Consider the following 15,207-nt stretch of genomic DNA (forward strand, 5'->3'; position numbering starts at 1 on the left):
TTTGTGTTGGGCACACACCATGTCTGGTCACAGCTGCTGCGTGTTCAGCTCCCATGCTGGGCCAGCCATGTGTGTGCCCCGCCCTCCGTAGTGCGTTATTCACTGTGCCACTAAAAACACCCAATAACTTAAAGGGGTCATGTGATGCTGCTAAAAAGAACATTATTTTGTGTATTTGGTGTAATGAAATGTGTTTATGCGGTTTAAGGTTAAAAAAACACATTATTTTCCACATACTGTACATTATTGTTTCTCCTCTATGCCCCGCCTTTTTGAAATGCGTCGATTTTTACAAAGCTCATCGGTCTGAAAAGCGAGGTGTGCTGTGATTGGCCAGCTATTCAGTGCGTTGTGATTGGCCGAATACCTCAAGCGTGTGACGGAAATGTTACGCCCCTCACATACTGTTGATGCCGTGTCCGGCCGGAGCGATGAGACATAAACATTAAAACCCATTACAAACGAGGCATTTGTTGCATCCAGTGGGGACATAATTACTGATTATAATGACTTATAGTGTCTTTTTACGCGTTGCGTTGCATTGCGCCGCGTAAACATAAAACTCTGTCTGCATTTGTGATCGGAGAAATGACAAACAACAAGCGCTACTCTACACTGCTCAAAACTCGCGTTTGAATCATCAGTGGCAAATCCTTTAAATGAAAACGTACTTACGTGAGTCAGAACTGCCGGCATTTTAGTCTAACGTTACTCTCCCAGGATCAGTAAACAGTCCTCCATAAAATGTGCCGGCGATCCACAGCACTAAGTTGATGTATTTCCTCAGTGACCAGCACGGATCAGCTCTAGGCATGATGAAGCGGATATCGTCCTCTTTTGGAAGGCCAAACAAAGTAGTTTCGCTTTCACAACGAAACACACAGCGCCTTCACGACATGGCGGCGGCGGCACAACAATACTACAGCGAGAATAAACGTTACGCCTTCTTTCTTTGCGGTGAACATTTGGGCGGTGTTATGCAAATCTTCCCACATAGTGACGTAGGTATGTGGGGGTGTGTTAGAACGAGCCGTTTTAGGTAGGCGTGGTTTATTCTTAACTTTTATAAAGAATATCTCTTTGGATTTGAGACTTTAGTCTTTGCAACATTACAGATTTTCTTTATGCACCAAGAGCTTGTAACACTCCAAAGAGAAAGGAAAAATTGAAATCGCATCATATGACCCCTTTAATTCAAATTAGTCTGGAAACTCCTTTTGAAATACTACAAGTGGAAATACAGTGACCTTATATAAGTATACACACACACACACACATATAGACCATGGTATTCCATATAAGTACTACAGTTACCACAGTTGTAGTGAGAGTATTTTACCTTCATGCCATTCATAGTAATACACTGTAAAAGAGTGTTTGCCATCACAGAGCAGCTGTACAGCATCTGTGCTACACCAGCCATTGCCTTCTTATCCACTGACACAATTCTGCTGTGAGATAGTCAGCCATGATTCAGCACTTCAAGAGGGGCTCTCTCATTACGGGATGTTCTCTTGCACTGGGATTGAAATGTATTCCTCTCTGAGGACTGTGTTACATCTCTTTTGATTTGTAGTGTATCGTATATCAACTCATGAAGAGTCCAAAAGCCCACACAGGATTGTTTCTGCTTTTCTCTTGTCCTTGCTAAACTGACTTTTTATAGACTGTAGGAGTGCTTCTATTGGCAAAACGACTTAAATTTCAGTCTATTCCTCACAGAAAGATATCGTATGGTTTCAGAAGACTTGGAATATGGTACTTTTATGATACTTTGATAGTACTTTTTAGTCACTTTAGAGCTAAACAGCTCTCATTCTCATTCATTATAAAGAAAGACGTGGGCAAGATAATCTTTTAAAAAATCACAGTTTGTGTTTCACTGAAGAAAGTAAGTCAGAATTTACAATTTGCAGATTCTTTTCATTTTTGGGTGAACTGTCTCTTTAATCTTGGAACCCTAATTATCAGTCAAGCTGAAAAGTTACATGATACATTGCTCTATATGTTATATCTCACATACAGTACCAGGACTAACAAGGAATATTTTAGTTCCACTCATCTGGAGTTTAATGATGGGTGACCCGGCTCTTACGGACGAATGCCTTTGCTCCGCACTCATTAATACAATCACGTGAAGCCCTTTCACATGCTCTGTCAGACAGCATGGCTTATACAACACACTAAAGACATGGGAAAGTAGTTAGCCCGACCCCCTCGATCTAACACATGTGAAAATCACCAGTTAGATTTGTGTTTATAATCTGAATTTCAACACAAATCTATTTGAGGTGACATTCTGCTTTTTAAGTTCTGTTTATTTTCAATTTAAATTCCTTCTACTCTATATATTATATGTATATAGCTTGAAATAGCAGGCAGCCTCTCTTTCTTGATGGCATGTGTCTATCTTTCTGTTTGTCAATTGGGAGGCACTAATTGACCCCCAGCGGTTTGAGGCCGGCCTCCTCCTCTCCCTCCCTCTTTCACTCTTTTCACATACATTAGCAGTGAACAAAAGCCGCTCACAGCTTTGTTCTAGCTTTTCATAGCATACTTTCACTCATTCACACCAAAATCTCGGCTTTCGTTCTCCCATGACAATCCAAGGCAAACAGGCTGTAACAAACATACACAAAAAACCTTTTTGTATTACTGCAGTTTAGGCAGCTATAGGTTTTGTAATGCGGGTTCCACAAGTTGGATTAAAAAAATGTAAGTTTTAATCTTTTGATTTAAGATTGTGTGTGTGTGTGTATGTGTGTGTGTGTTTGTGTGTATGTGTATATATATATATAATATACACACACACACACACACATGCACATTTAATGTGTTAATGCGTAAGAGACTTCATAAAATTAAAAACATACAAATATGTCTAGATTTATATTTACAATATATTTGATAGACAGACTGAGAAAAATATAAATGTTTCAATATTAATGAAAAAAGTGTAATTAATTTAATGCTCTTAAATGTATTTGTAAATGTATTTAATGCAGTATATGATTTGACATTTGACATTATAATACACATACATTTGATGGAATTAAAGGGGTCATATGATGTTGCTAAAAAGAACATTATTTTGTGCATTTGGTGTAATGAAATGTGTTTATGCGGTTTAAGGATAAAAAAGCACATTATTTTCCACATACTGTACATTACTGTTTCTCCTCTATGCCCCGCCTTTCTGAAACGCGTCGTGGCTGACTCTTAACTTTTATAAAGAATATCTCTTTGGATTTGAGACTTTAGTCTTTGCAACTTTACAGATCTTCTTTATGCACCAAGAGCTTGTAACACTCCAAAGAGAAAGGAAAAATTGAAATTCGCATCATATGACCCCTTTAAAATAAAAATTAATTCAATTATGTATCAGTTATTTATAATAATAAATTCTTTACCTGTTTTTCATTTTTATATAGCTCTATATTTATTCTAATATGTTTTTATAGATAAATACTGTAGACGTACAGACAGACAGCAAGGTAGATTTTTTTCAAAAATTATTTATTTTAATCAAGTTAAATGTATATATAAATGTATTTAAGGCAGTTAATAATTTACCTATTGGACATTTAAAAATTCTTTAGAATGGATTTATAAATTTAAAGTTGATGCAGATTGGTTAATATAGCATCGCATATGTGCTGTCCATTGATTTTTATATTTTAATGCCACATTAACCTGGTCCAGAAATGTCAACAGGGAATGCTTGAGTGTTCAACAATGAGTGAAACTACATTGAATTGATGTGTTGAATAAACTGATTTTGTGTAGAAGCTATACAAGAATTTGTCTTACTGCAAACAACAAAAGAAAAATAATTAGCTAAAATTAAGGCGACGTTTAAGTATCACCTAAGCTTAACCGTTAGGAAATATCACCTTTGAGCACCGTTAATGGTACTCTTAACAATTCAACAGGTGCCACTGTCAGGTGATATAATTCATTAATTTACCAGTGTTAGCATTGCATTTGTTTGCAGTTCACACCCCTTTGTTTGTTGTTTATTTGACCATGGCCGTGATCTTGTGAATAAGTGTAGAACAATATGTAGACTATTAAAATAAGCCAGAATGGAGGCAAAGAACACTAAATCAGTGTGCTAATTGTAATGGCCCAAATCACATTGCTCTAAGTGTTTCAGCTAATATGTTGAGTCAATATGGAAATGGAGCACATAAAGAACAGTGATTAACTACTGACCACACAATGACCCACAGCTGTGATTGCCTCATCTGTCATGTCATTATTCTCAAGTTAATTATCTTGGGAGAGAAAAATATCTTCATCCTAAAAGGCTTTAATGATCTCCATGAAGACAGACTCATTTTGTACTATCAATGTGATGTTATCTAGCGAGACGTCTTCGAGAGCGATATCATGATTGTCAGTCTTATAGTGTCCTGGAAATTGAACGACAATTTCCAGCCAATGGGAACAATTAGTTGTTGTTTTATTTATTTATTTTATGTTGTAGGCCCTCATAATCATATCTCACAACTGAATCTGTGTTTATCTACCTTAGAGGACTTATTTATTTATTTGTTTGTAATTACCTGACATATTTAGCCAGTAATTTTCTTTTAGGGAGCTATTATGCTTGTTTGAAGGCAGGTCGACTCACTCATTAAAACAGAGGTTGGGGTAAAAATGCCTTGTGGCTCATCACTGTTGCTCACTCACCAGGAGCCTGTCTTTGTCTAGGCATTGTTCGTGGAAGAATCTGTGATGAATGGGTTTTAGGAGAACAACGCCGTGGCCCTATTAACATGTGGCGTTTTGTTTTCTTCTGTGATTCGTCACCCCCTGCACAAACATAGACAGCCTCACAAAATTAATCCTTACACACTCGCCGGAAGAAAATCAATAGAGTGATTTAGCAGCTGCTGTAAGGCTCCAAGGACAATGGGTGAGCGTTTAGCCTCCCGATAACGCTATGGGTAAGGCAGGTCGCTTTTTACCTTGCGGTGGCAAAGCCGGTCATTGATTAAGGGTTTCTGGCTCTGCGTTCTTCCTCAAGCCTTCATTTCCACCGAATCCATTACCATCATAGCCACTGTTTGTGTGTTCTAAAACATAGATGATACTTCATTGATCAGTGAGTTATGTGATTCAGAAAGTGCACAAATAGATTTATGAACTTGATGGGTAAACAGTTACTTAAACAGTTTATGGCAGTTGAAGTATTTAGCAACACCACATGGCCAAAAGTACACTACTGTTTAAAAATGTGTTTGTCTGTAAGATTTAAAAAAATTTTTTTTGAAAGAAGTCACTTATCCTCACTAAGGCTGCATTTATGTAATCAAAAAATACAGTAAAAACAGTAATATTGGGATTTTTTTTCTTTTTTTTCCCCTTGTAATTTTGACTTGTGTTCTTTTTGTATGTTATTCTTGTTCAAACCAATAAACGTTCAATTTAAAAAAAAAAAAAAGAAAAAAGTAATATTGTGAAATATATATTTTTATAAATATATTTTAAAATGTAATTTATTCTTGTAATGGCAAAGCTGAATTTTCGCCAGCCATTACTCCAGTCTCCAGTGTAATATGATCCATCAGATATCATTCTAACATCCTTATTATTTCTTATTATTATCAATATTGAAAACAGTTGTGATGCTTAATATTTTTGTGGAAACCATGATACATTTTTCAGGATTCTTTGATGAATATAAAGTTTAAAAGTACAGCATTGATTTAAAAATAGAAAGTTATAAAGGTCTTTATTGTTACTTTTGATACAGTTAATGCATCCTTGCTAAATAAAAATATTAATTTCTTTAAAAAAAAAATATATAACAATAGCGTACTATATGTGGACGCCCACATTTAATTAGAAGATTTGGCTCTTTAACTTACACCCTAATAACAGGTGCATAAAATCAAGCATACAGCTGTACAATTTCCATAGACAAACATTTACAGTAAAATAAGGCCCTTTTCTGTTCCACTGTGACATGCTCCTGTGCACAAAGCATGAACAAATGGATCACTGAATCTTAACCATTGAACAAATTTAGGATGAATCACGAGTTAGAGCTCATCATGCCTGACCTCACTGATGCTCTTGTGTCTGCTTTACCAGAAAATTGGAAGCTTGTACAGAAGACCAGCTCCCTATTAAAGGCACAATATGTAATTTTTGCCACTAGAGGGCGCGTATTCAAAACAAAAAAAGTAACAAAGGCGTAGTTAGATGACGCCGTGACTGAGTGTGGAATCATGGGAGTTTTGTCTTCATCCCCACAGCCGATGCAATCCGATGGGACTCGGGCAGAAATCATGTTCATGGATGAGCTAATGTATTAAAGATTTATTAACGTCGCGTAGTATGAAGCAGAGTGAGGCGGAAAGCCGTCGAAGCAAAACGAGGCCGCTGAACGAGCGCGACACACGGCTTTTATTATGCCACAGTCGACCGCTTCCGCTCCTACCGGAAAGCAGCGGAAGTAAGCAGTGCTGTTTTATCATACTAGATACATTTTAATGTTCTGTTATAATGCTACTCTGTGCGGTCGTCACCCGTCTAATAAAATGCATAGCATATTAAAGTGGATATTTTAATAAAAAAATCTTACATATTGTGCCTTTATTGCCCATGATTTTGAAATTAAATATTCAACAAGCACATACAATATGGTGCCCACACACTTCTGACCATGTATTGAAGATATAAATGGTCAGTTGCAGGCATAGGATTGTAGCATCAGGTAAAAGATTGAGTTCACTTCAGTGTTTGTGTTGATGATGCATCTAAATCTGCTCTATCCTTTATCTTACAGTTCTGCAGATGAAAAGTTTAGCTGGAACAACCAAGGTAACTGGACAGTTTTCTTACTGAAATGAGAATTTTCTTGCTCTTCAGCCCATTGTTTTGAAATCCATGAATTGAAACCTTACAAGAAGGTGAATGCTGCATGAAGAGCACCTTTTCCAATGCATTTTGACAGTTGTCATCATTTAGCAGCCCACGTGGTACACCGTGCATGTCAAAGTGAAACATGTTGACTTTTGACTTGATTAATTGTGCTACAGAAAAATGTTAGCCAAAGATGACAACCTTTGCATTCCAGAACATAAAACATTGAGGAGAGGCTGAGATTGAAGAGCAGGAGCAGTGCGGCGCATAAATGATTCATGAGCTTGCGGTCACGCCACACTCTTTAAAATACTGGGCTCTTGATGAAGCATCAAAACAAAACCAGATTAAGCATCTCATTCGCATTCCTGGCTGGTTCAAATTAAATTTCTTTAGTAGATTCCTCAGTGGTGGGTTTTGTACTTCAAAATGTTTTGGCCTTAATCAAAATACGTAGCTAACCAAATACCAAAACCACATTGTAAAAACATTGTGATAAGTTTGTGATAACATTTGTGACCCTGGACCACAAAACCAGTCTTAATTTGCTTGGGTATATTTTTAGCAATAGCCAAAAAACATTTTTTTTTTTTTTTTACAAAAAAATTATCACAATGCTGCAGAAACATTTAAAGATCAAATATGAGACTCCACTGTCTTTTTTTATATTCCTTTATTAAATGATGTCACAAACTAGCCTATATGAATCACATAATCTGAATAACCAGCATATGGTTGTTTTTTGGACACAAACCTACTTTCTGTAAATAAAAGTATTGTCCCTATGTGTTTTTCAAATATCTAATTCAGAAGTACAGATGATGTTATTTTAAACTTAAAATGTTGCAGAATTGGTCTGGTTTTATTTGCATAGTACAAATGTGATTTTAATATGTAAACTGAGCATTATTGTTACATCTTACAATTTTAAATAATAGGTGTAATTTCTAGAATGTATTTGCAACGTGCAGTGTTATTGCAATGTAACCTAACAACAATCAAAATGTAACATGTAAAATAAATTAAGCACTTAATGTAAAACATTCATACTTTAGTTACGGTAGTTACTCAGCAAGCGCTTAATGTTTTACATTAAGTGCTTGCTGAGTAATTACTGGCATATTGAAACTGTTTTATAGGTAGGTGTTTTTATTAGTCTGCTCGATGAAGTTACCTTTCATGTCTTTGTTCACAGACGGACAGAAGGATATAGAGGAGGAGCTCACCACAGGTCTGGAACTTGTAGATTCCTGCATCCGATCTCTTCAAGAATCTGGTATTCTGGATTCACAGGAATTCACTGCAGGCGAAAGTAAGGAGCACTTTTAAATGCTGGAAGTTTAACACAATTAAGAAATTACTGAGACTGAACAATGCTAATGACTTCTAAATGTTCCGATCCTACAGAGTTGTGATCTTAAGCTGAAATGATTGATAGTCGGGTACTATAATTTACATTCTACAATGTTCTTTGACAGAAATGCATTAAAATGAGCTTGCAGGTGTTGTTCTGTAGAGCACATGAGCTTGGTATATCCTCCAGCTTTCTTAAATTCACGAGTGAGCCTCCCTGCCTGCCTTATTATTCATGTTAGCAGCTTAATGCATGAATTTCAGGTTATTTCTGAATTGAGTTTTTTGGGTAACAAATTCAAGGAGGCAACAAATGTTCAAATAGTGTATGTCAAAAAGCCTATTCACCCTGCTGAGAGTATCAGGCCTACCTCATCTGAACAGATTAAATATGAATACTCTGAACAGTTGATATATTTTCAAAGGCGCAGTTTCTTAGCGTTTAAGGAGGTTGAGATATACAGTAGTGTACAAAAAAAAAAGGTTTCCAGATAACCGAGAGAAAAAAAAAAAGTTTGACATAGCTGTAACTAAACAAACTTAACAGCAGGAAACTTAAACTAAAGCATCGTCAAGAACATGAAATATTGAGCAAACTGCTAAATAAATCAGTGTACATGGATGCATGGACACTTAATGGTTTTTAATGAACTATCTTACAAGACAGATAAAGTATATTTTGTATTTATTTACTCAGCTGTAGTGGTTCCAGCCACTTTCTCTAGTTGTGAGTTATAAATAGAATTCAGCTGAAATATTTATCGGTTCTGATCTAAAATGCAGGTCATAGAGTGTGGAGAAAAAACCCCTGTCCCCAAACAGATAAGTGACCAGCCACCTAGACATAGATTGTCCACCGCACAACCACTCTGTATGGCAGCAAATGGCATCGTATGATGCCTAAAATGCTTGGGTTGAGACTGGAGAAGGATCAGAAGTCTGATTATGAATTTATGAAACTTTCAGCTCTTACTGTAAATGTACCTCTTTTTGAATCTGATAGTGGCTAAAGTGGTTATAGTAGTAAACTCCAGCCATTTTCAATAACCGCAGTCAGACAGTTTCTGATATTACTGGGTCATCTGAAATGACCCAGTTATCATCTTCAGTGGTTTTGAAGTCACACTGTCACATAGTCAGTTTATGGGAAATCTTTTTGCAAGGTTTTGCAAACCTTTATTGATTTTCTTTTAATCTTCATATTTGCAGCCTATTTTTGTTTACAGAATGTTGTGGCATGTAGATCTTTTGTAAACAAACATTATTGCTCTGTCAGGCCATTTCAAACTGGCACCTCTTTAAAAGATGCAACATCTTTAGGTGCTGTCAGACATCCTCAGAAGAGGAGAAACATGCCATGACAGTGTGGCAATAAGCTTCGGTTAACACAACACAAACCACACGCCATCATGATCGACTTTGCTGGCTGTCAGAGATTAAACAGCATGCAAACTCGTCTCTGTGCATACAGGTGATATGTGATGCTACATAGCAGTGATTCCCAAATGGGTATAAATCACAGGTATTACTTCATCACATTCTGGGGGTACAGAAATGTGGATTTTGCTCTGTTAATCCTGTAAAACATAAATTATGAATTTAATGAATTTTAATTAATTAATTTAATTTAATTAAAACATGTTTACTATTAAACATGTGAATGGTAGTGTACATTTTAAAGTCTACACCTACAATTCTAAAGTTACGGGTTGGTATGATTTTTTTTATGCATTAAAACATTTCTTATTATCAGTGTTGAGTATTTTTGCAGAAACTGTTATTCTTCTTCTTTCGGGATTCTTTGAATAGAAAGTTCAAAAGAACAGCATTTATTTGAAATAGATTTTTTTTTTTGTAACAATGTCTTTGTCACGTTTGATCAATTTAATGCATCCTTGAAGATTTCTTTCAAATAATGACCTCAAACTTTTGAATGATAGTATATGATAATAAAATATAAATATATGAATGTATGCTATGCTGTATATGTAGAATTTCAATAAATATAATCAAAAGCTTCATTTAACTACAAATATTTTATTAAAAGGAATATGAACACAAAATGAATATTTCATCAGTATATCAATATTTCTGTTTTTCTGTCATGCACCGTCGGTTTGACACTCGCTCAGTGAAGTTTTTGAGTTGCTTGCAAGCTTTTAACAAAGTAGAAATACTCATATGCTTATGGCCTCCTTTGAAGTGAATAGAATGTTTAATATGTTATAACATGCTCTATATTTCTCCAACAGTTTTACTTGATTCACTCACACTTTCATTCTATTAAATGTCTCAGCCAATCAAACTAAATGCTGTTATAAAGCCAGTTTCTATAGTTTTTCAAACTGCATGAGCTGGTAGGTAAAGCTGCTTCAGTTGTATTTTCCCCAACAGTATTCAATTTTGGTCACACTTTATTTTAAGGTCCAATTCTTGCTATTAACAAACCATTAACTACACCTTTTGCCTCAATAAACTCCTAATTTGCTGCTTATTAATAGTTAGTAAGGTAGTTGTTTAGGTATTGGGTAGGATTAGGGATGTAGATATGGTCATGCAGAATATGTGTTTTAGATGTACTAGTAAACAGCCAATATGTTAATAATACGCATGCTAATAAGCAACTAGTTATAAGTGAGAACTGGTTCCTATACTAAAGTGTTACCTTCATTTTTTTGATTCAAAGTGAGTCATGGTAATAGTGTAAAATTTTTTTTTACCAATTTAATAATGTATTATGGTCATTCTGAATGATATCCAGTATAATAAGAGTAAAAGGAACACATTTCTAGCTATACTTGTACCTTATTTATGTGATTGTGGGTGACGTACTGTAAGACGAAAAAGGATTGGGAATCACTGCTGTCAGGAGGGACCGAGTGAAGAGAAGGGACTGCGATTTCTGTTCATACTGACCCCATTTTCTTGAATGTGTGCTCATTGAGTGTCTTCCAGCAGTGTTTAATTATGCATGCCTGTTCTGTCCATCTACTCACTGTGAGGCTTGAAATAATGAGCAGTATAAAAGAAAGTAAAACAGAGAACTGTGGATGGAGGCTGGAAGACAATGACAGAATATGAGATGAAATGGTAAAGCAATTAACCACTTTTACAAAGGTAAAATGAGGTGAGGGGAATTATATGGACAGAGAAGAGAGGGTAACAAGATTTGCATCTCCTGAAGGAAATACCTGAGCTTGCAAGGCAACAAAAGAAACAAAGTTTTATGTAAGTTTAGATTTTAGGCTTTGATTCTATGTAAATGTAATACTGCATCTTGCCGCTTTTGACATAGTCATAGCAATCATCATACTTGGCTGCACACAAGAATGAACAGTCACTGTAAAAGAAGTTATACATTGTTAAATATATGCAAAGATGACAAGACCAATTACAATTATATATGCAAATAGATAGTATGAAAGACCAACTGCAAATCAGTGTCTCTGTTGGAAATAAATGTGTGATTGTTATACTTAATCTTAAAGTTAAACAGTTTTGTCTCGTATTTCTTTTCCCCAAATTTCCCCTTCACAGGACCAGGCATCCTCTCTCAGAGTGCTTTGCAGCTCAATAATCAAGAGGGCACCTTTCCCTATCCAGTCAGTTACCATAGCAACCAGACCCTGACCCTCGGCGACCTGTCGGCCTCCCAGCCTCCTCACAGTGGTCAGGTGGTAGGAGCCTTACATAGCTATAATCAGGTGGGGATTCATCTCTTTGTAAAAACTCAGATTTTGACCCTCTTGTCTTAAACTGGGTGAATTATACCCTGTTTTTTTTGAGAAAACCCTCTGGGGGGAATTCACTAAGTAGTGTGACCGCTAATAACGCTGTTCATGTGCATGCACTGCCTTAATGTTTTTAGTGCTAGAACAATGTTCTTTTTTCAGTCGTGGCTTTTGCCTTATTAAAATCATCTATACATTTTGTCAGTAAATTTAGTCAGTGTTCATTCAGTTATACTCAGACTAAAATGCATATTCAAACAATTTATATATTAAATAATATTTTATATATAGACATAACACTGTAAGATACTAAAATGCATTGACAATGTTTTGTAATGTTTTTGTTATTCTTGTTAAAAGTTGATGCATTAAAAGTTGGAGCTTAATTCATGGCCATGTTTTATTATTTTGTTCCCTCGTTTTAATTTAGTTAAATTGTGGCCACAATGTCTATTACAGTAAAAATTAATACCACAGTTTAACTAAAACAATGCAACAAATTAATAAGGTGTTTTTTTCCCCCACATATACTGTGCAGGCTATGCATATTTTAACATCAACTTTTAACAAAAACTTTAAAAAAAAATATATATATATATAGATATCGTTACTGCATTGTTACTATTTTGCCGTGTTATTTTTTGCAAATGCAAATGAGGCTACAGTGTTGCGCAACAATAATTGTGCAATCTTTATTGAGCCTAAATTAAATAGAAAGGAGCCTTGTTTGTGCTGAAAAGAATGACAATGACTTAAATCCTCATTTGCATTTAAACTGGACTATGAACTGTTGCTGCACTGAATTACCAATCGCAAAAATCGCAAGTGTTTAGTGAATTCACCCCTTTTTCCCTTGAAAATATCATGTCGGTCACCATCACTTAGTTCACAGCTCCTGGATGAGTGAAATTTTAGCTCTTTACATGTCACTTACCTCCAGGTGACGTCTAATCGTGTTGCCCAGCTGGCTGCCAGAGAGACAGCCGCCCGGGCCCATTCTCAAGACTCCTTTGCCCAGGGTCATGGCAGTGCATTCCACATGCCTGACAATCAGCCAGCAGCCCCTGTAAACTATTCCTGCTCCACTCTACCAGCCCAGCGAGTGAGCTCTCCCTTTTCCATGCAGGCTTTGGGCTCCCCATCCAAACTGCAGAGGCTGGGCTCAGCCTCTGACATGCCCAGCTACGCCACTCTGGCGCGGGTGTCATCACCCAAGCAGTCCCCGAGCCGGCTGGCCAAGTCCTACAGCACCAGCTCTCCCATCAACATGGCAGTGGGAGGAGGGTTGTCCTCTTCGCCACTGCACATGGCCGGACCGGGCAATGCCTCCAGCTCGTCTCCGCTACACCAGCTCAGCGCTGCAGTGGGAAGCTACGCCACTCTGTCCCCCACCAAACGTATGCTCCACACCACCGATCAGTACAAGATCTCTCATGATCTGTACGCCAACGCCACCCTCCAGAGACCTGGCAGTCTGGCAGGTCAGTGCGATTTGTGGGATACAGCGTTTCCGTTTGGTAGTATCACCATTAAAAACACATAAGCACTGGTCACACTTACTGTAGCGGTTGTTTGATATCATCAGACAGATGAATCGGAATTTGACACTGTTGTTTCCAAGTATATTTATAGCATTTTTATTCTGGTTAATGGTGCTTGAGAATCTGCCTTTGTCCATGATGTAGGTTCCAGGGGTTCGTACAGTAGTCAGCACAGTCACCTGGGCTCAGAGCTCCGACCCTTGCAGTCTCCTGAGCACCATATCGACCCCATTTATGAGGACAGAGTCTATCAGAAAGCCCCCCTGAGGAACTTCAACCAAGGCCAGGGTAAGATAAGCAGACATCAGGTTCTCTAACAATTTAACGTCAACAGCAAAAATCTTCTCAGTTAGAACATCATGGCTCTAGTACAGGTGCGTTTATGAAATAAAAGGCTTGTTTCGGCTTTCTTTTTGTTCAAAATAGAAATGTTTTCCCAAGTGCCCAATTTATAGCAGTGAGCAGCTAGACATCATCACTTTAACTGTATCAGATAGTATCAAGTTTTTGCTTTTAAGGTTTTAAAGTCAATTTACTTCCATTCACATTTTGTTTTGAGCTGAATATAATATATCATTACAACTAATTTATGGTGCTTTATGGCATGTCTAGACGCCTTTTAAAAAATGTCTTGCATAAAAAAAGTGTAATCTATATAAAAGCACAGGCTTCTCTATACGTACATTACATGTTTGCAGGCTAATGGATGTGCTTTTCAGTGTTTCTACTTGTACAGCCATAAAAGCATGTATGTACTGTAGGTTAAAAGGACAGTTCAGTCAAAAATCAGTTACTCATTTACTCAAACTCATGTCCTTCCTAACCTGTATGACTTTCTTTCTTTTGTGAAACAATAAGGAAATATTTCGAAAAGTGTCTTTTTTTTTTTTTCATGCATGAAGTCAGTGTCGTCCAATGTTGTTTTGGACCCCAGCGTATCTTCTTTTGTGTTCCACTGAAGAAAGAAAGTCATACAGGTTTAGAACGACATACCTTAAACTAGTGCTGGGCGGTATACCGCTTCATACCGAATACCGGTGTTTATTTTTGTTACGATATGAATTTTTAAAATACCGCAATACTATGTATGTCGCTTAAACAACAATATAGCCAAAACAACCGCATAGCCGCTCTTTAGTGTAGATGCATGTTGATTTTATCAGACGATGCCGCGATTATAAATGAGAGTGAATCCTGGTTAACATGTATCAAAAGGGGGCGTGTTAAGTCACTATTTAGTGTGGTATTTTTTGACAATATTCACTCATCATGACAGTAAAATAGGGCATTCTAAGTCAATATACTGCAGTATTTCCTCTTTCAATCAGTAGAAAATATGGTTAACACCCGGTCATGCATGAAAAAAAAAATATCGTCATGTACCGTGAAACCGGTATAATTTTGAAAAGTACCATGACATACATTTTTGGTCATACCGCCCAGCACTACCTTAAACCTTTTCATCCAAACTTGTCCACCTGAAAGTTATTGAAAGTCAGCATCAAATGCGGTTCACAACTCACTTTGCTTCCATAACCTAATGTATTTCTGTGTCAAACCAATTATGGATCATGATATGGGATAGGGCAGTGCTTCTCAACTGGTTTGGCCATGAGACCCACATTTTCCCATGGTCATCAAGCCGCGACCCACTTATATATATATATATATATATATTAGGGCTGTGTATCACCAGCAAAGTCACG

At 36.8% G+C, this 15,207-nt stretch overlaps 1 protein-coding gene across 1 annotated transcript in view; it reads left to right on the plus strand.

The window, feature by feature from the left end:
• The window catches only part of LOC107732586 (catenin delta-2-like), an 88,101-nt gene that overhangs the window by 34,115 nt on the left and 38,779 nt on the right, over nucleotides 1-15,207 (plus strand). The window contains exons 4-8 of the mRNA XM_016543950.1: nucleotides 6,800-6,834; nucleotides 8,072-8,188; nucleotides 11,767-11,933; nucleotides 12,901-13,441; nucleotides 13,646-13,789. Coding sequence (XP_016399436.1) covers nucleotides 6,800-6,834; nucleotides 8,072-8,188; nucleotides 11,767-11,933; nucleotides 12,901-13,441; nucleotides 13,646-13,789 — 1,004 coding nt within the window. The remainder of the gene's footprint in view (nucleotides 1-6,799; nucleotides 6,835-8,071; nucleotides 8,189-11,766; nucleotides 11,934-12,900; nucleotides 13,442-13,645; nucleotides 13,790-15,207) is intronic.

Source organism: Sinocyclocheilus rhinocerous, unplaced genomic scaffold, assembly GCF_001515625.1.
Source record: "Sinocyclocheilus rhinocerous isolate Xijiao unplaced genomic scaffold, SAMN03320098_v1.1 scaffold1420, whole genome shotgun sequence".
In the NCBI taxonomy this organism is placed as follows: Eukaryota; Metazoa; Chordata; class Actinopteri; order Cypriniformes; family Cyprinidae; genus Sinocyclocheilus; species Sinocyclocheilus rhinocerous.